Raw genomic sequence first — 26,274 nt, 5'->3', positions numbered from 1 at the left:
ATAACACTCCCATTGGTTGTGCTCTCAACCAAACTGTCAAACCATCCAATGGCTGGTGTCATAATTGGTCACATGTGCAGCATCATGGCAGTTGTAGATTAAACAGAGGCAAAGATGGCAGCTTCCTTGGCGAAAAATAATAGGAGGGGTTACTTACACTTTAAGTTGGCCATATAATGTTCCGATTTTGTCCGGTTCCTGATGAACTACAATTTGCTTAGTGAATGGCCCTGTCAGTTCCCTTCCCACCTGACATCCTTCAAATGAAAGATTGAAGGAGCCGGGCGGAAAATTGTTGGGCAAACAATGGCTGCATCCAGTCAGATGCAACTTCTGTTCAGGAATTCTGACAGCGGGCAGCACTGGCTGTCATAATACAGTAGCGGCAGTGGAAGATTCATCTATCCATGCTGTAAAGGTTGGACGGAGGACTTTGTTGTACTTTAAGGCTAGACAAAAAAAAACAAAAAACCTGTGTGCGTGGCCAGCCGTACAAATCCAAAAAAAAAAACAACAAACAAAAATTCCCAGCTCACTTACCAGCCAGCCTGCAACAAACTGAATTGACCCTGTCTAACAGTTCATGTTGAAACCAAGAGGTTTAGTTTGCACACACACAAATACATGCATAATCTGCAGCGGCCATATCATGGCACCCCAGTGTACTGCAGTGCGAACTCTATAATTACAGCAGCTTTTGATGTGTGTCGCCTTTCTATGTACTTCTTGCTGCAATGGCCAGTTATAGGTTGGGGTGGTTGCCATTTGTTTGTACTGCTGGTAATTGGTGAGGGCAGGGCTGGCCCAAGAGATTGCCTGGGTCCAAAAATGAAATACGCCCCCCCCAAAAAAAATGACACCCACCAAAAGGCCCCCACAGCCATTATTTTATATCATGATAATTAAAACTAACATTTTAATTTAGCAGGAAGATTTATATGCAACAGCACCTTGTCTTTATGCAAAAATTATAATTCCAAGGGGAGGCCAGGGTAATATAGGAGCAGGCCTCGGTAGTATGGGGGCAGGCCACGGTAGTATGGGGGGCAGGTCACGGTAGTATGGCGGCAGGCTAGGGTTTTTATATGGATAGGCTAGGGTAGTATATAGACAGGCTAGGGTAGTATAGGGGCAAGCGGAGTGGCTCGGGGAGTGGGGGGGGCAGTTGTCATCATGACACATACAACTGCTAGAAAATAATCTTGCTTGTCAATTTGCTGCGTAAGTAGAAGAGAAGGAAAGGCAGCCATGGTTAAATTTGCTGCCCCTCTCAAAGTGCTGCCTGGGTCCAATGGACCCACTGGGACCCATGGTAGGGCTGGCCCTAGGTGAGAGGACGCACTGTATACCTTCACTGCCATTGTGCTATAGCTGGGTATCCAGTACGTCCCTGTAACTTTAAAGAGGGGTGGGCTCCTTCCAGGCATACCTGTCCTTAATAAAGCGAAGTTACACCGACATTTATACATTTTTTGTTTGAAAACATTTCTTAAGCTCAGAACATTCACTTATAACACTCACTTGTTTGTTAAAATTTGTCCCCCGATGTCTGCTTTACTATAAAAAAGAAAGTTATATTCTGTTCTGGCCATTCCCATCTTGCTTGTGGGCATGTGAAGCCCACAAGCATACAGTTCCGGGATACGGTGCAGCTGAGTGACCAGCATGCACCGCCCGTTCTCACGCATGTGCATTATGACAGGCTCGCTCACAGTGCCGTAAAGTTCCCACGTTGCCATCACAACGGGCGGCGGCGTCAGAAGTACCCGCCCTGCTGTGATGGCAATGAAGCCCTTAGTGCTGCCCACTGACTCCTGGGAAATGATGACACACATCTCCCAGGTGCAGTAGCGAGCAGAGGTGCCGTGGGAAGTGATGTCAGGAGCCAAGGTGAGGAAGGGGAAGATTTGAAGGGACCACATAGCAACAGGGATTAAAAGGTAAGCAAAAAAAAATAATTTTCTTCAAATGTCATCTGCTGTACAGTAATATAATTTTTTTTATGGGTGGAACTCGGCTTTAATCTCTTCACTATTATATATATGTGCTGCAACTCAGGAGACTCTCAAAATGATAGTTAGGACTTCAACTGCAGTACCCCAGGGTGCCGTGATGTGGCCTCTGCAGCTTACCCATGTATTTGCGAATTGGTTTGTGGCCTTTTGACAATTTTTGATTGTAGCTTTTTTGACGTGCACTGCCTTTCCATGTGCTCCTTGCTGCAAAGGCCAATTATAGCTTGGGGTGGTTGCCATTTGTTTGTGCAGCCTTAGGCCTCATGCACACAGGACATAATAAAAACACCGTTAGCATTAGCTGTAGAAAGCTGTAGCTGTAGAATGAGTTTTTTTTTAGCAAAACTATACTCCCACAAAAGCTTATGGCTCAAAAATGCTGATAAACTTTGAATAGACGAGTGTTTTGGTGTTTCTGAGCGTTTCTAAGCTTTTATCAAAGTTATGCCGTGTACACATGGCCAGACTTTTCGAAAGCAAAGGTCCGACGGAACGAATCCGTTGGACAATTCGACCATGTCTGGGCTACATTGGACCTTTGCTGTGGAAAAATCAGACAGACATTAGATTTAAAACATGTTTCAAATCTTTTCGACGGACTCGAGTCCGGTCGAAAAATCCATTTGTCTTTATGCTAGTCCGACAGACGAAAACCGACACTAGGGCAGCTATTGGCTACTGGCTATGAACTTCTTTATTCTAGTCTGGTCATACGTCATCACGGTCACGGACTTTGGTGTGATTGCGTGTGGCCAAGTCCGTTCATTCGGAAAGTCCGTCAGAACTCCACTGAAAAGTCAGTCGGGAAGACTGCCGGACCTAGTCTGCCGGAAAGTCCGGTCATGTGTACAGGGCATTATAGTGTTTTTAAAGCTTAAAAAAATCCTCCTAAAACCCACTAATTCTGTTGTTTTTTTTCCAGCCAGAAAATGCCCCACCCAAATAACCTTGATAACAGCTTATGCATGCATGGACACATAGGATAACACGCTGGGGAGTTTATTGGTGCCGAGACCTTACAAGACCTTACAAGACCACAAAAGAAATTAAAAGTTAATATTTTGCTGATCACTATTTACAACAAGTTAAGGGGTTAAGTTAAACCTAAAATAATACTTAAAGAGGAAGTAAACCCTGATGGGTTTACTTCCTCTTTCATTCCCTGCAAAGGCAAAGCATAATGGACTACTATGCATCGCATAGTAGTCCATTATGTGTCACTTACCTGACACAGGAGCCAGTGAAGTCACCACTGTCCCCTGTAGTCCGGTGCATCCATCTTCTCGGTGGGGTCTCGCAGCTCCGCCGCTGTCATTGGGCGAAGCCACGATGACGTCACTCCCGCGCATGTGCACAGGAGCCGACATGCGCTGCATCTTCGTCATTGACGATGCCACGCTCAGTGCGCCTGCGCGCCGCTGTCTACGGTGCAAGCGCCGTAGACAGCCTTGCCTGTCTTCGGGCAAATATCTCCTAAACCGTATAGGTTTAGGAGATATTTCTTGGACCTACAGGTAAGCCTTAATCTAGGCTTACTTGTAGGTCAAAGTGTGTTGTAAGGGTTTACAACCACTTTAATGCAGAATAGGTTAGAGTGTTTTTGCAATTTAAAAACATATAGAAGACTAGAAATACATGATACATTGGGGGTTTGTTGGGAAACACTAATGGGATTTATGGTAATTACCTAGAATTGAAATAGGGTACATAGTAAAAACATACTGAGAAACACTGGACTAGACCAGGCTGGTCATACACAGGAGATATTCCATACTATCAGACAAATAATACACAAATACAACAGAAGGTGCATAATCTGTGGCTAATAATGGGAAGTATCAATCAATATGATTTCCTATCTTGCAGCTAAAGCAATCTTGCTTTAACAAAAATGATCAATGTTATCAATTGTTCAGAGGAAAGGACAATCACAATAGAAATGTTATTTTCTTTTAAAAACTGGTTCAAAAACCAAAATATTTAAAATGACTGATTGTCTTTAAGAGCATGAAAGGAACGCATACAGTAAGTTTCAATCATTCATTTACTGATGATCATTTCAATATTGAAAAGTCAGCAGGGCTGATTTATGAAGAGGCTGTCCACTGAAACTGCATTCACTTTATTTCACGTTAATCAAGCAATCATAGTCTAGCAAAATTTTTTATTTTTTTTCCCTTACACCTGATTGGGTATTTAAATTTGACACAGCTTCACCTTATTTCCTAGGGTACACTTTGTACAGTGAACAGTCTCTACTCTACATTAGTAAATCAACCCCAGTTAATCTTCAAATTAAAAGACAATGAGGTTGATGTACTAAAACTGGAGAGTGCAAAATCTTGTGCAGCTCTGCATAGAAACCAATCAGCTTCAAAGTTTGGAGTTCCGCCAAATTATTATTATTTTTTTTTAAAGTCAGCAGCTACAAATACTGCAGCTGATGACTTTTAAAATATGGACACTTATCTGTCCAGGGCGCCCGCGATGTCTGCACCCAAAGCCGATCTGTCCCTCGGCTCTCGGGTGGAGGCACCTCCATCTTCAGTAAGGGAATTAGGAAGTGAAGCCTAGCGGCTTCGCAGCCTGGTTCCCTACTGCGCATGTGCGAGTCGCGCTGAGCGATCCCACTGGTCCCGGCTGTCTCCTGGAATCGGTGTGTCTCCTAGAAGACAGCGGGGAGGGGGGGAAGTGCCGGATATGGCATAGATATCTGCGGATACTGTGGCTATCTATGCCTGGAAGTGGGAGCAAATACCTGGATTATACAGGTATTTGCTGCCCCTCCCCCCTGAAAGGTGCCAAATGTGACACCGGATGGGGGAAGTATTCCAAAAAGCGGAAGTTCCTTTTTTGGGTGAAACTCCGCCTTTAAAGAGGTTGTAAACCTTGGGGGAAAAAAACAAACAAAGCAAACCCTGCAAGACAAAGGCATAATGAGCTAGTATGACTCGCACACTAGCTCATTATGAAATACCTTAGAACCTTAGAATGATGCCCTGCATCGTAACCAGCCCTCTGAGTACAGTGTGGACATCTTCCACCGGAGTTACTTCTGGGTTCATGGCTATGGAGATGTGATTTGCGCGGGAGCCGCCGGTCATGGCATGACTCCTGAAGAAATGGGCACCAGCTACCTCTTTCTTCAGTGCGCATGTGCCGATGATGTCGGCAGCAGCGCATATACTGAATATCTTCTAAAGTTTAGGAGATACTCAAGGTACCTACAGGTAAGTCTTCTTATAGACTTACCTGTAGGTAAAATTGGTGTAACAGGGTTTACAGCCACTTTAAAGTGGTTGTAAACCCTTACAACACACTTTGACCTACAGGTAAGCCATGATTAAAGCTTACCTGTAGGTCCAAGAAATATCTCCTAAACCTACACTGTTTAGGAGATATTTGCCGAAAGACAGGCACAGCTGTCACCGGTGACTATGCCGCGCGTGGTGGCTCCCGTGCGCATGCGCAGGAGTGACGTCAACGCGGCTTTGCCGAATGACAGCGGCGGAGCGGCCAGACCCACTGAGAAGATGGATGCGCCGGACTACAGGGGACAGCGGTGACATCGCTGGCTCCTGTGTCAGGTAAGTGACACATAATGGACTACTATGCAATGCATAGAAGCCCATTATGCTTTACCTTCGCAGGGAATGAAAGAGGAAGTAAACTCATCAGGGTTTACTTCCTCTTTAAAGCTTAATTGAACAAACTGAAGTTAGAAGCTGATTGGCTACTATGCACAGCTGTACAGATTTTGCACTCTCCAGTTTTTGTAAATCAACCCATACATTGTCTCATGTATGAGGGGCATCAGGCAAGAATCCCAGGAGAGCTTTCCATGATTGTTCTCTTATGCCTGCTATCATAACTTATTACAAATGAACACACCTTGTATATCTGACAGCAATTGCTCAGATTAAATAGCCCCCCTGGAGACAACATTAGTGACAGAGACTTGTGTATGTGTACGCATATGAACATGCACTTGCTGCATGTGGACATGTATGACTGTGTGTCAGCCTGCACATAAGAATTTGCATTGAGGAGCCATTTTGCCTTCAGGCATGCCTTTCCTGACACCCCACTCCCTACTTCATCATAGTTTAAGCCAATACCTCTACACATACTGTATGCACACTAGCCAATCTCTCATATGGCAGCTGCCTCCTACAATGTTTACATTCTCCCCTCAGGAACCTTCTCTTTGGGGCCTTTGCCAGTGTTGTACTTTACATTAATTGTAATGTGTATACCCATACTATTGAAATGATGCCCCATAAAAGTCTATAAGAGGATACTTCACTGGTGCCATTGAAAGCGGGATGTATACACTGTGGGTGGTCACCATTGTCAGAGAGAGGTAAGTGGGAAATGATGTGTGTATGTGGTTTTTGCTAAGCGTGGATTGGAGGGGTAAGAATTGGTAGCTGGGAACACTTTATATAAACATGAACTTGTCTTTTGAAATGGACCTTCAACACAAACAAACACATTTTATTTTTTAGCACACTTACTAGCCTTTTGTAACTGTCTTAACAATTTACATTAAAAACAGAGGTTTTAGTTGCACACATTTGGAAACATATGAGAGAGCCGCACTGCCTTCTCAAGGCTCCTCTGTAAAGTGAGTTAGTGTGGCCTGAAATATTGCCTCGGATATGCCCAAATGTTAACGACTATGTACAAATAGAAGGGCTGATATACTTAAAGTGGAGTTCCACCCAAAAGTGGAAGGCCTCTTCCCCAGGCTCCTGTTTGTGAAATGGAGCTTTTCGGGAGGAGGGGGAAGCAGGTACCCAATTTTGACAGGTACCCGCTCAAATTTCCGTTCCGGCCGCCCTAGGCGATCGGAAGTGGAAGTTCGTCTTCTGGGATACATGACAGGTTCTAGAAGACTTCAGGACTAGTCACAGAGTGCAGTACCACTCATGCATGCGCAGTGGGCACCTGGCTGTGAAGCCGCAAGCTGTCACAGCCAGGTGCCCATAGTGAAAATGCCAGGGCTGCCGAGGGAGGACATGGGGAGAACATGGCTGGGGTGAGCGCACCGCTGGATCATTGGACAGGTGAGTGTGTGTTTATTAAAAGTCAGCAGCTACAGTTTTAAAGCGGTTCTGCACCTTTAAAAAAAATATTAAAAGCTAGCAGCTACAAATATTGCAGCTGCTGACTTTTAATAAATTCACACTTACCTGTCCCAGGGTCCAGCGATGTTGGCGGCAGATGACGAGCGATCGCTCATCTCTCTGCTGCCCCCACCGCCATCTTCTGTCAGGGAATCGGTAAGTGAATCATTGAGGCTTCACTGCCCGGTTCCCTACTGTGCATACGCGAGTCGCGCTGCACATCTCTGCTGGTCCCCACTGTGTCCTGGGAACTGTGTGTTTCCCAGAACACAACGGGGGGGGGGGGTGGCGGCTCATCTGAGGTGGTCTGCGGCGGTCTGTCCCGGAAGTGGGTGCAGATACCTGGATTATCCAGGTAACTGCACCCCCCCCCCCCGAAAGGTGCCGATTGTGGCACCGGAGGGGGGAGGGATCAGATGAGCAGAACTTCCACTTTAGGGTGGAGAACCGCTTTAATAAACAAAAAAATTACTAGAACTCCACTTTAATGTTCCTGAAGAAAATGGTATTGCAGATCTGTTCATTGCTAACCCTATGTCTGATGGTCTAGGCCAGGGGTGCCCAACCTTTTGAAGAGCAAGGGCCACTTAAGCAACTTGGTAACCAGTCGCGGGCCACAATGAGTGGAGTGGGCGGATGACAGGTCTGTGTACACTCTGCATATGCAGAGCGGACACGGACATAGCCCACTTTACTCTATGGGCCCTCTAATCTTCCCATATGGAAGGGCACAGATCCCCTTCTGTTTTTTTTCTTTTAGAGGATCGGATTGAAGGTATGCAGGTGAAAACGGACACAAGTCTGTTTACATTTGCCGCTCCATAGAGGTGAATGTGAAAGGGGCCTAAAGCTGCTTTCACACTGATGTGTTGTGGTCTACCCAGAGCAGTGCACCTCTGGCTTTTCAGTGGGTTAGCTGCACTTTGCCATAGAATTCTATTATATCCTGCAGGTGTTGTGCACTTTCTGGAAGTGCACCAAATCCGTAGGTAATAAGAGAGGTCTATGGCTCTTTGCAGTTTGAAAGCAGCCTGGTAACCACTGCAGAACAGATATGCCCATATATACACTGTGATTATAGTATTAAACATACCTTTAATAACAGTCTGCAATTCAGGTATCACCAGCTGTTGCTGTTCCAGGCAGAGTGCATTTGGTATCACTTCGCCTGTGCAAGGAGGTGGCGCTATACAGGAAGCATCATCTTATGCGGCTCTGCTATGCAACCAATTGCTTCCTCTACCGCCGGCTTCATTCACAACACAGATGCTCTGGGATGTCAGGTCAGGAATCTGTGATCTGGGCTTGCCAACCAGCCATCCCAGAGCAGGAGGTCGCGGGCCACATCAGAGGGCTCCGCGGGCCACTGGATGGGCACCCCTGGTCTAGGCTCTTTGTGATGTGATCTCTGTTGAAGGGAATTATCTGCTATTCTGAACTACGATTCCCCTTCAATGGAAACCACATGACGAAATGCCACGACACATTGTTGGTATTTACATGTCAACTGGTGGTCCTTGTTTGCTAGAACACAGATGTCCATTTCCACCTAGCATCCTTGGTTGCTAGGTCACAGGCAACATATGCTGCATAGTGTTCCTTGCTAGGATGTAGATGACCATTCAGGGCCAACGACTATGAAGTAGGCATAGGCACCGCTAACTACACATTGTTGGATATGTACATGCTGGCATGCAGCAGCCAATAAGCAATGTACATATGCTGGTACATATGTAATCTTAAACGCAAACATTTCCATGCATATAGCATTAAAGAATAAGTTCACCTTTTGTAACATATTACAAGGTGCATCCATATTCAGGGTGTAACATGTAACATGTTACAGATGCATCAGCTTCTGCACCCCCTCAATTCCCATTGTGATAGTGAACAGGTATCTTCTTCCCTGGTATCTTCAAAATGGGGGATCAGAGGGGTGCAGAGGCTGGTGCATCTGTAACATGATACATGTTTGATTTTCTTCCGTTAGCTATTACAATTTAAAAAAAAATGCTCCATCCACCCAGCCGCATAATTTATTCAGTGTTTTGTGAATGTGAAAACTACATGTACTGACAGCCTTTGCGGCTATTGGCTTGTAGTTCTCAATGAACTACCTGGGCACTGTTCTAGGTAGCTTATTGAGTCTTCCTGAAAGAGTATAACTGCCTGTTCATATAAGGTACAGGCAGACAGCTATATAGACTGTCTCCAAGAACTGAGCATTGCACCTGCGATCTGTTGGTGACCGCGAGCTGATTGCGGATGCAATGCTTTGCAGGCTCATGGTAAAAAAAAAAAATGACAATGCACATTTTTTACCTGCAAAAAGATGCGCATTTATTCTTTTTTTATACAAAGGTGAACTTATCCTTTAAGGTGATACTAAACCCACATTTCCCTTATCTTTGCCTTCTTTTTATGTATGTGGATGATGGCGCTGTGAGTATTTTAATTAAAAAAAATCGAAGTACCATTTTTCCTAATCGATATATACAGCTGTCAATTGACCAAGCTCTTTCCCAGCTAAGCAGGAGGAGCCTCTAGTCCTTGGCCGCTGGTCACATGTTAAAAAAAAAACAAAAAAAAACAGTCTTTGGAATACAGAGTAAAAATAAACAAATAATACCAGTAAACTGGTTTAAATTGTCATACAAATTTACACTCACTGGCCACTTTATTAGGTACACCTTGCTAGTATGGAGTTGGACCCTCCTTTGCCTTCAGAACTGCATTAATTCTTTATGGCATAGATTCAACAAGGTGTTACAAAGGAAATCTGGTTACAAAGGATGGGGGAGATGGTGAAGGTATTGAATTTATTATTTTCCTCAGTCTTCACTAAGGAATTGGGGGGCTTCAGTAGCCAAAACTGCAATGTTTATCCTCATGACACATCGCAGGAAGCACCTTCATGGCTAACAGAGGACAGAATTAGAGATAGACTTGGAACACTTAACATTAATAAGTCACCAGAACCAGATGGCATGCACCCGAGGGTTCTTAGGGAACTTAGTAAGTAATTGCCAGACCATTGTTCCTAATATTTACTGACAGTCTACTAACGGGACTGGTACCAGCTGATTGGAGAAAAGCCAATGTAGCACCAATATTTAAAAAAGGGCCAAAATACATCCCTGGGAATTACAGACCAGTTAGCCTAACATCAATAGTATGAAAGCTCTTGGAGGGGATGATAAGGGACTATATACATGATTTTAGTAAAGAAAATGGTATCATTAGCAGTAATCAGCATGGATTCATGAAGAATCGTTCTTGCCAAATCAATCTATTAACCTTCTATGAGAAGGTGAGCTGCCATCTAGATAAAGGAAGGCCTGTAGACGTGGTGTATCTGGATTTTGCAAAGGCATTTGACACAGTTCCCCATAAATGTTAACGTCTGTTGGCATGTACCATAGGGTGAGTACATGGATTGAAAACTGGCTACAAGGGCGAGTTCAGAGGGTGGTGATAAATGGGGAGTACTCGGAATGGTCAGGGGTGGGTAGTGGAGTCCCCCAGGGTTCTGTGCTGGGACAATCCTGTTTAATTTGTTCATAAACGAACCTGGATGATGTAGTAAACAGCTCAATCTCTGAAGTTGCAGACGACACTAAGCTAAACAGGGCAATAACTTCTCCGCAGGATGTGGAAACCTTGCAAGAAGATCTGAACAAATTAATGGGGTGGCCAACTACATGGCAAATGAGGTTTAATGTAGAAAAATTTAAAATAATGCATTTGGGTGGCAAAAATATAAATGCAATATACTCACTGGGGGGAGAACCTCTGAGGGAATCTAGGATGGAAAAGGACATGGAGGTCCTAGTAGATGAAAGGCTCAGCAATGGCGTGTAATGCCAAGCTGCTGCTAACAAAGCAAACAGAATATTGGCATTAAAATAGGGATCAACTCCAGAGATAAAACGATAATTCTCCCACTCTACAAGACTCTGGTCCAGCCACACCTGGAGTATGCTGTCCAGTTCTGGGCACCAGTCCTCAGGAAGGATGTTCTGGAAATGGACTGAGTACAAAGAATGGCAACTAAGCTAATAAAGGATCTGTGGAGGACATTAGTTATGAGGAAAGGTTGTGAGCACTGAACTTATTCTCTCTGGAGAAGAGACACTTGAGAGGGGATATGATTTCAATTTACAAATAACATACTGGTGACCCTACAATAGGGAGAAAACTTTTCCGCAGAAGGGAGTTCAACAAGACACGTGGAAATTAGATTTAACCTTAAACTGCGTAGAAGGTTCTTTACTGTAAGAGCGGCAAGGATGTGGAATTCCTTTCCACATGCTGTGGTTTCAGCGGGGAGCATTGATAGTTTAAAACAACTATTAGATAAGCACCTGACTGACCACAACATACAGGGATATACAATTTAATACTTTTTGGACCATTCTCTGCAAACATTAGAGATGGTTGTGCGTGAAAATCCCAGTAGATAAGCAGTTTTTGAAATACTCTGATCAGCCTGTCTGGCACCAACAACCAGCTTGGGGTTTACTTCCTCTTTAAAGGGTGACTAGCAAAGATATGTTTACTTAATACAAAAGGGTGTGTCACTGCAGTGGTTGTAAGCAGGGCTGCTGTTAGAAATCACAGGGCTTCATACAGTACAGCCTACCTGAAAGCCCCCCCCCCCCTGCCCCCCGGACAGATAAATGAATTGGAAGCACTCTGAGGCTTCTTGCTCATTCTGATCATTCACTTTGTTCATTTGGTAAAGGAAGGGGCCAGTAAATTATATATTTACCAGTCCCTTCCCCCCGCTCTCCAGCCTGAAACACCCCCCTCTGTGCCCTGCAGCAGCTATCTAGAGGAGAGGAGGGATGACAGTAGTACTGAAATGCCAAGGGGCACACATGGAGGCCCGGACAGCAGATAGAAGGGGCATGTGTGCTAGAACCAATCCCCTTGCAGTGAAGCTGGAGGGATAATGAGGAGGAGAAGCTGGCAGCACTGCAGCAGAGAATTAGTCCCTGTAATAAGACAGTACAGCCGGGTCCCCCTCTGGATGTGACGTCACCGGCATCAGCTGAGTCTACCAGATTCCTTGGAAGCGCTGGGAGCCACTAGCACAGCCGGAACCTATCATGTTTCTCATCTACTGCAGCTCGTCCTCCCCAGGAGTGGAGGAACCACAATACACTATCACATGCACTGACATCATTTTAATACTGTCAGTTTTAACTGTTATCCTTGGAATTAAATGTAATACCATTGCTGCACTTAGGTGGCGCTGCTCTCTTTAATTTCTGCCTGGGCCCCCCGTTTGAACTGATTTGATTTCAAATATAAACTCACCAGCCACTTTATTAGGTACACCTGTTCAATTGCTTGGAAACACAAATTGCTAATCGGCCAATCACATGGCAGCAACTCAATGCATTGAAAAAAAAGGTGTTTATCCACCGAATATTAGTTATTATTCGGCAACTCAATGCATTTAGTCATCTAGACGTGGTGAAAACTACTTGCTGGAAGTCAAACCAATGGGTTTTACTTCCTCTTTTGCTCCCCGCAAGGCCTGCAAAGCATACTAGCCCATTATATGACATTTACCTGTAAACGAAGCCCGCGCTGTCCCCTGTGCAGGCCGCGTCCATCTTTGCCCCTCTACCTTCCTGGGCCGCAGACTCTGACTCTGTGACTGGCCAGAGTCTCATGATGTCAGTCCTGTGCATGTGCGTGGGAGCCGTCAGTCACGGCACATGCTGAAGAAACGGCACGCACGGTGGTCTGTTTCTTCAAAGCGCATGCGCCAATGACAACATTGGTGCACTACAAGTGCAATATCTCCTAAATGGTGCACATTTAGGAGATATTTCCACTACCTATAGGTAAGCCTTATCCTAGGCTTACCTATAGGTAAAAGTCACTTAAAAGGGTTTACAACCACTTTAAGGGGCTACCAGATCACTTTAAATAGTACTGTAGGGATGTGTAATTCCCATTTGTTATATACAAATATACTGTTGGAGAAAAGGGCTGGATATTTCATTGATACAAGATCTTCATTCTGATATGAAGCAAGTGTAATTATAAGCAGAGGCCGTGTGTCGGCAATTTGGACAGCAAATAAATTGGGTAATATTTCTTGTGAAAATAATAGATGAAGCCTTTATAAGTGTTGTCTTGGTGGATGTAGATAAATAAGTATATACAAAATCAGTTGCTGTTTTAAACAAGATGGACTGTTGCTCTTTTTTTTGCTTTGCCAGTAATCTACAAGAATATATTTTATAGATTTATAATATTCCTTCCCTTTTAAGTGCCTATAGAGCCTGTAAATAATTTCTGTATAAAGTGTAGCGTAGTTACAGTATATAGTCTAAACAATACAGAAGGTTTGACTAACTTAAAGCAGAACTAAACTCTAGACATGTGCAATTCGTTTCTGAATTCGTTTTTTAACGTATTTTGACAAATTCGTTAATTCAGAAATATTTGAATTAATGAAAACCCGTTTAACCACTTAAGGACTGAGTCTCTTTTTGACACTTGTTTGCAAGTTAAAATCATTTTTTTTTTATCGAAAAGAACCGCCAAACACTTTTTTTTTTTTTTTTTTATTAATTCATTTATTTATTTATTTATATTTATTTTTTTCAGACACCCTAGAGAATAAAATGGCAGTCATTGCAATACTATATGTCACACCGTATTTGCGCAGCGGTCTTACAAGCGCAATTTTTTAGGAAAAAACACACTTTTTGAGTTAAAAAATAAGACAACAGTAAAGTTAGCCAAATGTTTTTCTATATTGTGAAAGATTATGCCGAGTAAATTGATACCCAACATGTCATGCTACAAAATTGCTCCCGCTCGTGGAATGGCGACAAATTTTGTCCCTTAAAAATCTCCATAGGCAACATTTAAAAATTTCTGCAGGTTACCAGTTTTGAGTTAAAGTGGAGATCTAGAGATAGAATTATTGCTCTCACTCTAACGATTGGGGGCGATACCTCACATGTGTGGTTTGAACACCGTTTTCATATGCATTAGCTTCTGTGCGTGAGTTCGGCAGGATGGAGCGATTTAAAATGTAAAAATGTACACTGTCCTTTAAAAAAAAATGGTGTCACTTTTATTCCTATTACAAGGAATGTAAACATCCCTTGTAAGAGAAAAAAGGCATGACAGGACCTCTTAAATATGATATATGGACCTCAGATCTCAAATTTACACTAAAATGCAATTTAAAACAAATGAAATGCTATTTAAAGAAAAAAATAAATCCCCTTTAAGAGCATTGGTCCAATGCTATGGAGCCGAGCGGGGGCCATATTTCCCTCACTTGGCATCCAGGCAGAAAGGGGAGCAGACGCGATTGTCTCCGTCGCTACTGACGGCTCCAGTAAGCGGCCGAGACCACTTTTATCTGAAAGGGAAATGCATGGCGTTTCTGAAGATACCAGGGTTATGGCAGCTGGCTGCTGCCATAACAACGATATTTAGCATCAAAGTACCGACGTACGGGATAGATAAATTCATATTCGTTACGTTCACCAACAGCCAAATTCGAATGGAAATTCCAATACCTATAATTTAATAGTTAGTTATTATTAGCAGCCCTCAAAAATTCCACTTGCCTGCCCGTATTTTGCGAGTGGATTTTGAGGGATGGCGAGTGTGGGCTGCCTGGTTGGGAGCACCGCCGGCAGCCTGGGTTGTATGGGAGCCGTTCTCCCAGGGATTGGAGGGGAAGAGAGAGGAGAGCCCCTCCTCTTTGTCCGAACACTTTGATAGACAGATTACCCGTCCAATCCTTTTTATATTTCCTGGTTGGGTTTTCCATTAGTTTTAATCCCCCCTTTATCGGTAAGTCTTATTACCAAGTTTTATCTTTCTTCCAATTCCTTAATTCCTTTACTTCTATCCTAAGGGTCTCTGATTTTTTTGAATTTTAATTTCTCTAAATCCTGACGGGTGATCTGTCTATCAAAGGGGGAGGGGCGATATATGACGGCATGTGGCTAGGAACACATAGCTATTGAAATGAAAGCTGTTATTTTCCCGGGGGTCTAATCAACCAGGTGGCAGCTCTCCTCTCTTTTCCCCTGCACAGGCAGACTGCATTGGGGACACAGGCTGCATTGGGGACACAGGCTGCACTGGTTACACAGGCTGCACTGGTGACACAGGCTGCATTGGGGACACAGGCTTCACTAGTGACACAGGCTGCATTGGCGGACCCAGGTTGCATTATAACTTAATTATGCATAAAAGAGTTAAGTGTAATTTCATGAGATAATTTAGGAGGGCGTGTTCAGGGGTGGAATTAGGGGCAGGGCCGGGCAGGGATTGGGCGGGGCAACCGGTGGCGAGTAACCCATGAGGCCTGGCTAGTAGCTCAGGACTTGAAATTTTGAGCCCTGATTATTAATTAGTTATTCTTTTGAATTTTCTGATTTTTTTTCCTTATTTTACACGAATTTACGAATTGCGATTGTAACGAATGACCCGGAAAACATAAAAAACAAAAAAACAAATGAAGCGAAAACTAACACATTTTTCAGCAGTGCACATGTCTACTAAACTCTCTCAACATTAGCTCTCCCGAGTCCTACTGCTGCATCCATTGACACATACAGCAGGACGCACCCCACCCCGACTCCCGTGTCACTAGATTTGGTTGACAGCAGTGGGAGCCAATGGCTCCTGCTGCTAGCAATCTTTTCAACGAGGACCCGAGATAGCAGCTGAAGATGCTGTGCACGTCCCCGTTGCTGGAAAGATCGGGCTCAGGTAAGTAAAACGAAGCCTCTGAGGGGCTGCTGCACTACAGAAGGTTTATCATTCTATGCATTAAGGTGAAAAACCTTGAAGGTTTACAACCCCTTTAAAGGCTAATACAGTATGATAATCTACAGTCTAAAGGCATGGTGACCAACACATGTCTCATTGGTTGCATGCAGCCCACCAGCACTCAATGTGCGGCCTGATGTGCTCTAGACCAGTAACTACCGTAGGTCTGGAGCACAGAAGGCTGGACGCTGAGTGACAAAAGCTCCAGTAGGAACTGTCAGTGACAGCTGGGGCTCAGCACTAAGCCCAAGAACCAATCAGCTTCTGGGTTTCTGCTCTTGCTGCAAAGCTCTCCACAGCAGAATCCTGTAAGCAGAGCGCAGTAAACATAATGTGCAATAATGGAAGTTGGCGCCCAATCCTGCAATTTTAAGGCACCATTCACACCATGGCTGCGATTTGGGTGCCATTGAAAGTAATGGAAAGTAATGGGGATTGCAAGCGTGTCCTTTTTGTGGCGATGTATTACGCTGACAGAAAAGGGGGACACAGAGCGGCTCATTCCTCCCATTATTACCAGCTGACCCACCACCATAGGACAACACTGACTACTTTTTATGATGTTACATAACAGATAACCAACCGCAACACGCAAGGTATTTTGGCCCTGGTATGTGTATATATGAATGTGAGTTAGAGATCTTAGATTCTAAGCCCCTTGAGGGCAGGGATTGATGTGAATGTACAATATATACAGTATGTGAAGAGCTACAGAAATTGATGGCACTATATAAGTACCAGTAATATATATAGGAGCAGCAGAAGGATCTCTTGATGTGGCAGACCAAGAGAGAAGTACCGTATTTTCCGGCGTATAAGACGACCTTTTGCATGTAAAAAAATTGGCCAAAAAGCAGGGGTCGTCTTATACGCCGGGTCAGCCCCTCGGATGCCGGCTGGGTGTTCGGTAATACTGTATGTAGCTTCGGCTACATACAGTATATACCGCTGAGCCAATCCTGGTGAGCGATGTATTCAAATGAATACAAAGCCTGCTCGGATTGGAGTAACGACCTCTGCCAATCCGAGCAGGCTACTCTGTAGCCTGCTCTGATTGGCTTGGAGAGTCAGAGCGGCGCGGGCTGATGATGTTACAGCCTCTGCCAATCCAAGCAGGCTTTGTATTCATTAATAGAATACATCGCTCGCCGTGACTGGCTCCAGCAAATGCAGGAAGAAGGAAAAAATATGAAGCCTCGGAAGCCTCGAAAGCCGGGTTGTCTTATACGGTAAGTACAGTTTTAAAAGCGTTTTTGTCCTGTAGGTTTAGGGGGTCGTCTTATATGCCGGGTCGCCTTATACACCGGCAAATACGGTACATAACAATGCTGATGCAGCAGCTGGGACATAGAACTATTGGAAGGTGATGGATGACATATGAGAAGATGTGTTTGGTTAAATGGCAAATGTTCTGTAAAATGGAGCATTGCAGCTACAAGCCACACAGGGAAATTTATATTATGGGGGTAGTCATAAGAGTAGATGATTTGTGTTGTTGACTTGTTAAGGTGTTGCCCTTTGGGAGATATGTTGATTCTTAAAATAAATCCTTGACTTTTGGAATTCAGCAGTTGTGTGGCTTATCCGTTTGTTGTAATGTATGTAGGCATCTTAATCTTTATTGTCAAAACTTTTTTTGTTTTCATTTTAGATAGTGTCCGATTGGGGAGATTTCCCTTCACTTCCCATAGCCAAAGGGAGAAAAAAATCTCTGGCTGTCACAGAGGTCACCAAAACAAGTGTCCCAGTTGGAAGATTCCCCCCCCCCCCCCTTACTGTACTAGGGACCACCCAAAATGTATGATTTTCTTCTACTTTCACCTCAGGTGTTCTAATCTATCTCCTCTCTATCCAAAACTAAAACAGTTTTACCTTTAGTTATACTGTAAGAGGAAATCTGCTCAGTATATTTGCTCATTATGGCACGCTTATCTTGCAGAGTGCTCCTCTCTACTGCTCCAATCTCCCTTGTTGCTCCAATACCAGCACTTTTATCTTCACACAGTCTTCTTCCAGGTTTGGAGTCTTCAGCTGTCTTGATTGATTAGGCCAGTATGATGTAACTCAGAGGTGTAACTAGAACCTTCAAGGCCCCAGTGCAAGAAAACATGAAAGGCCCCACTGACCTCCGGGGCTCGGGGCCATTTTCATCAGACCTGACCCTTTCTTCTGGTCCTGGGGCCTTTCCTTCGGAGCCTGGGGCCCTTCCCACTGTTCCCAGGGCTCTTTACTCTCCAAAACTTTAAAGACCCTTTAAATCACAAAAGTCAGTAGGAAGTTGCAGGGAAATCACTAACAAGTTGCACGACTTTGGGATGACAGCAGTATATTAACCTCTCAGTGTGCTTCTGCTCCTACATTATGAGCAAGCTGGGGGTGTGCACTTGATCAACCTTCTACAGTGGAGTTCAAGGACCTGGCTGTGCTATTATTTGGAGTTCATGGATCAAGAGGCTGAACAGAATTACATATTTTGGCAGGTCCAGTAGTTAACATGTATGTAATTCAAATGGACATTCTGTCTACCTGTCTACCGTGCCCCACCTGCCCTGAGACAATTTTTTAAAAAGTCCATTTATACATATTTTAAAAGCAGCCATTTTCTGGCTGGTCACATGACCTCACAGGGCCTTCCTCACCTCCTTCATCAGCGGCAGTTCTTATTTCTTCACAGAACACCGCACATGTAATGACATCTGAGTTCTGTTCTGTGCAGAAGTCTGTGAGCCCAGGCTGGCACGTTGATGCACCCTCAGGAGGCGTGTCCATGATAGCCTGGGCTCAAAAGTAGTGGGTTCAGAGGTGTGTGGGTATCATTTACCTACATAAGGAGCAATGCTGTATGAGGCCGGTGTGATGATGCAACCACAAGAAGTGTGTCCATTATAGCCTAGGCTCAAAATTAGTGGGTTTGTTGATGTGGGTATCATTTACCCACATAAGGTACAACATTTTACAAGGCTGGTGTGATGATGCACCCTCAGGAGTTGTGTCCATGATAGCCTGGGCTCGCAATAATGGGTTAATTAAAGTGCTGTTGTGCTCCGTGCTCAAATGGTTTCTGTGTATCCAACTCTTGGGGGCTGTAATAGCTCTGTACTCACCAGATTCGTTGGACTCCCTAACCTTATGGCAAACAGAGCCTACTGTGCTTTTAGGTCTCTTGGGGGGGGGGGGGACCTATCCTACTATGATGTCCTATAGTGCTCTCATTGAGGCTATAGCCTCCTATAAGGACCCCACCACACCAGGACCAAAGTATGCAGTTATTCAATATATATAGAGAGAAACTCCTTTTTAGTGTAAGACCCTCAAAACATTTTATTAGACATGGGCATCTTACATTTAAAATAAGTAGAAAAGACCAGTTGGAAGTCACAAATATTGCAGCCGGCTGGCATGAATAGAGGTTGCTGCCTATGGAAAAGCATGCATTCCACTGTCAGAGGCGGTAGTGACGTGTAAGGGATTCGGTCTTGACGCGTTTCGTCATCTAAGTGCAACATTATCAAAAGCAGAAAAACTGGCATTCTACTTTTAAGATAACTGGAAGTCATACAATATTTGTCCCCACCCTTCCATTTACATAACATAGGACATGTACAGCTCCTATTTCTTCATTGTTCTCTAGTGATATGAGCCAAAAAGCTATTTTTCTTGACATAAAAAAAGATGTTATTTTTATGATAATGTATTGCTTTTTGTAATGCAGTCTGGAGCAATAGTAATTCTTTAATAAAACCTCAATTGCTTCATATTTCTGCTTCATATGTCTTCTGAAAAGTTGCAGCTTTGGTAGCAGGTTATCACTATTCCTAATCCTGAGAAAATAATTTTCAGTGCCTTCTTTATTTTCCATTCAGAATGCAAAGCGTCAAAATACCTTTTTCTAAGTTCCTGACTATGCTCTTGTTCCGTGTCTTCCAGTCTTCCCCAGAGAAGGTGGTTGGAGTCATTCTGCCCATATGATCACTACAGCGAGAATCCCTGCTGATAAGCCTGTCCGAATCTCCTTCAGTCTTAATGACTCTCCAGGTAACGTTTATCCTTTTTGAGCTCAGAAAATGTCCTGATACAATCTGATCGCTATCTGTACCTTTCATGGCTTTTCATAAACGCACTTCGAATTTATATAGATAACAGACTGTTCAGTTACACTCTGTAATAGAGGATTTTTTTAGATTACATTTTTAAAGTAAGGTAAACAGGTTCATAATTTTTATTATTTATTTATTTTTTTATTTCATCTTATACAATACATGCTATAACAAGCCACTCATTGTGGGCAACAACCGTCCACAAACTTACCGGTACAGAAAACAGTACAACATAAAAGGTATCACATAAACTTGTGATGTATCCCCCCCTAACTTTGCAAATAGGTTTATATTTAAAGCTGGCCAAGTGGCCATATACCCCAGATTTCTCAGTCCATGATAAACAGCACAGACAAACAAATTTCCCACTGTGGCATCAGAATACCAGAACAGTGCCTGCTTATGACTGGATGCAAGGTGCTGTTCCGCTGACAAATTTTCATCTATCATCTTTTTTAATAGAAGGATGTCAGGCAGAGTGGCGCACCCAGGGCCCTCCACCGATCAAATTCTGGCCATTTCATTAGGAACTGGTTGAAATGTACTCATTCCGGCAAAGTCTTCTCAAACCTGGAGTTTAGATATGCTAGTTTTTATATACTTACATGGATCCAAGCTTCCCTCCAATCACTTTGCATATTATTTTATATATATATACTATGATTCTGTACTTGCCAAATATGCTGCAGGAATCTCCCTCCACTGAGTCTGACTGCAACCATCTTAACTGTGGGCAGCTGAAGCTGCTGCCCTTCACTTCCTGGATTTACACAGACACACAGAGGCACATCTCCAACTCTGCAGCTTTCATTGGCTCTCTTATCATCCTTCCTCCCTTCCTGGCAAACTCTCATGAGAGTGAGAGAGAGAGAGCTGTGCATGATGTCCAGAAAAGAAATAGGAAGTGGGCTGTATAAGGTATTTACTGGCTGAAAAATAAAATGTTTTACTAACCAAAGTTAAAACAACAAGGGCAGAGGATTTAATAGATGGAAAGATGAAAAAATGACTGAAGTTCCACTTTAATCTAGTGGCTGCTGAACACAGGATATTGCTCTCCCACTATTGGTGCCATTCAGGAAACACTTTGCATTTGTTTAATGAACGCAAAGCACTCTCTGATTGGATGAGGAGAGAAGGTGGGGTGGTAATGTCATCTCCACCTCATCCATTTGGTGAACACTTGCATTCAAAGAAAAAATGCAAAGTGTTCTCTGAATGGTGCCCATGCTGAGCGAGCAACCTCCTGTGTTTAGCAAGCAACAGGCAGCCACTCCCAGAAACTAGTGGCAATCACTGTAGTAGCATTGCCCACTACAGTGATTCCCCCGGAATCTCACAGGTATGGCACATACACACTTATAGTGGTTTAAGCTGGACCAATGTAACTATATAAAAGTTGCCATACCTGGAATTCAGCTTTTGGACCCACCCACCAACCTATGGAGTTTACACAAGATTGCTGATGTCAGCCCCCCCCCCCCCCCCCCCCCACAGATGACAGTATACCACGTAATGGGGGCAAGTTACAGTCTCCCTTAAACATGGAAGCACTGGGTATTTAGCGACCCCTCATACAGTGCAAAAAGGAAAAGGTATAAGTGGGTTAGGGAATGGAAGAGGGCTGAGAGGCTGATAGTTTGCCTTGAAAGTACAAAATGAGTCTCTTTATAAGAAAACCAGTTATGATTTGGACTTATCCTGAATTTTAAGTCTTAATTAATAACAATTGTGCAAAACTTTTTTATTTCTTTTTTAGTGAGCCTGTACTTATACTTATACTAGGAAAATTAACAGGTTCTTTTTTATAGCAGTCATATATGGCAGGTGTTACTTACTACCGTATAGACTTCCTGCACAACCACATCATCCTAATCCACATGGGAGGTGACCAAACTGTAGTCATTCTCCAATAGAGAAAAGTCACCTGTATTTTAATGGTACATTTGGAGATCAGCATTATTCTACAATCCCAACCACTCAAACTCTGTGACCACAGAAGCAAGATTGTTGCCCAATCTGACCGAATACAGGGGATTAAGTTAATTTCATCTGATGCATAACCTCCAATTGTCCCTCATTTGGAGGAACTGTCCTTATTCTGGAACCAAATTAATTTGTTCATCTTTCCAAAAATGTCCTTCTTTTTGACCTGGCGTGTACACATCTATAAACATTTGCAAATTCAACTGCTAGATATGTTGCACTATGCTAAACTTTTCATACAACCTCAAATTCATTGCATTTGTTATTTTGAACCAGTATAAGGGGAAAGTCGTGATTAAAAAAAAAAAAAAGCACATATGGGTTTAACCAGTATGTGTAACCATGACTGTGTGAGGGGTGTCTCCTACATACCTTAAGCAAATGGTGCTCCTCTTTTTCATGAAAATGGGAGATTTGTCATGATTACCATTTAGACATGTTAAGTAGGAAGCAGAACCTGCATTTGTATTAAGCAAGTGCTTTATAGCTGCTCCCACATACTATATATTATATGGCTAAAATTGTGTGGACTGTTTGGATGCCCATCCAAATTATTGCCGGGTTCCCCTACTCGCAATGGAGCCGGCGTGCACCCGACAGCTGATGGAAACATCAGCTGCGGTGCCGACATCGCTGGACTCCAGGACAAGTAAGTGTCCAATTAATAAAAGTCAGCAGCTGCAGTATGTGCAGCTGCTGGCTTTTCATTCTTGCAGCGATGGGCAGACCTCCGCTTTAAAGGGATTTTAAAGCTTTGTTTTTTTTTTTTTTTAAATAACAAATATGTCATACTTACCTTCACTGTGCAGTTTGTATTGCACAGAGTGGCCCCAATCCTCCTCTTCTGAGGTCCCTCAGTGGCTCTCCTGGCTCCTCTCCGCATCGAGTGTCCATGCCGCAGAAGTGATCTCCTTGGTGGACACCCATGTGGGAGCGCTTCTGAGTCCTACATCTGTGTCTATTCACGCAGAATGCAGGACATGGTCCTGCCTCCCCGGCGCTGCGTCATTGGATTTGATTGACAGCAGCTGGAGCCAATGGCTGCTCTGCTATCAATCCACCCAATCAGGACAGGAGACTCCAGCTAGAGCTGGTATGCTCGTTCCCGGCTGGAGGAGGACAACACTCAGGTAAGTAAAACGGGGAGGGGGGGGGGCTGCAGCACCACAGAAGGTGAAAAACCATGAGGGTTTACAACCCCTTTAATCTATAGATAGCCAAGAAACCTTAAGTCTTTAGAGAAGATCTGTAAAGGAGAGTGAACCAAAATCCCTCCTGAGATTTGTGCAAACCTGATCACCAACTACAAGAAAAGTCTTACCTCTGTGCTTGCCAACAAGGGTTTCTCCACCAAGTACTAAGTTATGTTTTGCTTGGGGATCAAATACTTATTTTACTCACTGAACTGCAATGCTAAGAAACAGGGTTTTAAAAAATATTAAAGCAGATCTTCATATACATATTATCATCCTTCCTCTCTACCCCTCCTCCACTCCTCTGCTCGATTAGAGATCTTTTTTTTTTCTTTCTTTATTTACTTTTTTTTTTTATTGAAGTTCTCTGGCCCCGGCCCCCCCTTGCACATCAATCGACAAGACGAACAATGTTCCCTGTTCCCCCCTCCCGGGACATGAATGTCGCACATCCCAGTAGGCAACGCCTTTCATTCAGTAAAAGAGGAGCGGCGGGCCTAGCGGGGCATCATCAAGTAACGTTCCAGGTGAACCTGCAACAGCTGGCAGGCTCTTAATGACATGACGCCAAAACATGGCAGTGCTGGACCAAGTGCTACCAGAAGACAGGAGGATCTCCATTGGACAGTGCTAAAACCACTGGGTGGATAAGTAGCTAAAATGTGTTGATCTCACTACCATTAAAGAGGAAGTAAACCCTGATGGGTTTACTTCCTCTTTGTCTCCCTGCAAAGGTAAAGCATAATGGACTACTATGCCTCACATAGTAGCCCATTATGTGTCACTTACCTGACACAGGAGACAGCAATGTCACTGCTGTCCCCTGTAGTCCGGAGCGTCCATCTTGTTCCAGGTATCAGTTGTTTTAATGTAAGCGCATTATGTAAAGGGGGGTAGGGTATCATTATTAATAAAAGATACTACACTATATTAGACCCCTTGCATTTCTTGCATGTCCGTAACTAATGAGTGGGATCCAAACGGAGTACACAGCATTTCACAGCGGAATTCATCGCAGCAGAGATAGGCTCAAAAGATACTAGTGTCTGGTAAGCGGCCATCTGAGTGAATATTCACAGAGGTGAAAAACTTTGGTGAAGGTGTAGGACTTCACTCACGGATATCCACATACATGGGAAGACAGATCGCATGATACACACTACAATGATGCAAAAAAGAGTGTGGAGGACTTTGTTATTATAGGATGTTGATGCTGGACTGATTAACACGGGATAGTGTTTTTCCTATATATATGATCTTTTCTATGTTTGTGGTTACAAGCTCTTTTAATGATTATTAATATATTAATAATGCACTTGATCTAAATGAACTGCACGGTGTAAACAGGCAATTGATGGTTTCATTAGGATGCAGTATAAGCGCTGTTAGTGGTTGTTTTTGGGTTTCCAGGTCAATCACATTGATTTATTTGATATGGTTCTTTAAAATAACAGCAGCTGAGATATTGAGATTTAATCCCAAAAGGGAATAACTTGACCACATTTATGAGCGCTGGGGGCAGGGGCAGACACATCAGTTACTGAGTGGATACCCCTGCAGAATATATTGTTCCAGGTATCGCTGCTCCAGCCACTCACAGCGCCGGAGCAGCGATGACGTCACTCCCGCGCATGCGCAGGGAGCCACCACTAACCGCCACATGGGGCTTTCACATTGGAGACACAGCAGAGGCTCTTTCAGGGCGCTTTGCAGGCCCTATTTGTAGAACTGTAATGCCTGCAAAGAGCCCCAGTGTGGAAGGGGTCTTAGTAGCAATCTAGAAAGGTTTTTAACCTAGTCTGGTGGCTTGTGCAAGCACACAAAACAAGAGATCTTCATTAAAATAGTAGGACTGAGCAAATGCCCTGGGTACCTTAAATAATATTAGACTTATGTGGTGGCATAGAGAGAGATGACAGCTCCAGGTGTCTTCACATCATTTCCATGTTCTTAAAGAATGACCCAAAAATCACTAAATCACTGTTTTATGAAAAAGCCAATAGAGTAGCTATCGTTGTTGGTTGTGGCCCACCTCCTGTGCCCCTATACTTGACAGTAAGGCCAGCACAGTCATAGCTCCCAACTGTCCCTGATTTCGAGGGACTGTCCCTGATTTGGAGCAATGTCCCCCTGTCCCTCATTCTTCTTAATTTGCCCCTCATTTTGGTCTGATCTATATAGATGTATATAAAATGCACTTTTATCTATCAAAATGTGTTTTCCAGCACTAAACATTTCATCTGATTTCTAAATTGCTGTATTTGTAAATTCCAAACGCCAATATAAAGGAATAGTAGTGGTAACAAAAGCACTATGCTTGTATATTTTTGCTGATAGGTGTCCCTCATTCCCATCTCAAAAAGTTGGGAGGTATGAGCACAGTGATTAGCCTTCAAGGCAGTGAAAGAGTGGAGTGACCAGAGCCTAAAGGCATAGTAGACTTGTTGGTATTTGATGGGGTGTACAGACTTTTTTAAGGTGCATTCTTTACAACGCTTGTTCCACAATGGGGGTTTTTACTAAAGGAAAATCCACTTTGCACTGCAAGTGCACTTGGAAGTACAGACGCTGTAGATCCGAGGGGGACATGCAAGGAAAATAAAAAACAGCATTTTAGCTTGCACATGATTGGATGATAAAATCAGCAGAGCTTCCCCTCATTTCAGATCTACCCCTTAGATTTAGAGCGACTGCACTTCCAAGTGCACTTTCAGTGCAAAGTGGATTTGCCTTTCGTAAGTAACCCCCAATGTGTATTATTGAGCACCCAAGTTTTATATTTAGTTTTGGAATGTCTTTACATTATTTCCTGTCCTTACAGGAGGTAATGCCCCATACACACGGTCGGAAATTCCGACGGAAAAGTCAGATCAGATAATGTTGTCGGAAAATGCGATCGTGTGTGGGTTCTATCTGACTTTTTCTGTCGGAATTTCCTACGGAAAAAGTTTGAGAGCAGGATCTAAAATTTTCCAACAACAAAATCTGATCAGACTTTTTCCCATTGTGTGTAGAGAATTCCGATGCA

At 43.6% G+C, this 26,274-nt stretch overlaps 1 protein-coding gene across 2 annotated transcripts in view; it reads left to right on the top strand.

Annotated features, from left to right (window-relative positions):
- Positions 1-26,274, top strand: part of MAP3K7CL (MAP3K7 C-terminal like) — a 92,283-nt gene that overhangs the window by 2,220 nt on the left and 63,789 nt on the right. For both annotated transcript variants that reach the window (XM_077480019.1, XM_077480017.1), the window contains one exon: positions 19,898-20,005. In XM_077480019.1, coding sequence (XP_077336145.1) covers positions 19,936-20,005 — 70 coding nt within the window. In that variant the 5' untranslated portion in view covers positions 19,898-19,935. The remainder of the gene's footprint in view (positions 1-19,897; positions 20,006-26,274) is intronic.

The sequence above is a fragment of the Lithobates pipiens genome, unplaced genomic scaffold, assembly GCF_037356315.1.
Source record: "Lithobates pipiens isolate NorthernLeopardFrog02 unplaced genomic scaffold, aLitPip1_a1.2 Scaffold_16, whole genome shotgun sequence".
Classification (NCBI taxonomy): Eukaryota; Metazoa; Chordata; class Amphibia; order Anura; family Ranidae; genus Lithobates; species Lithobates pipiens.
Note: the sequence above shows the minus strand (reverse complement) of the source record. Positions and strands in the feature narration are given on the sequence as shown.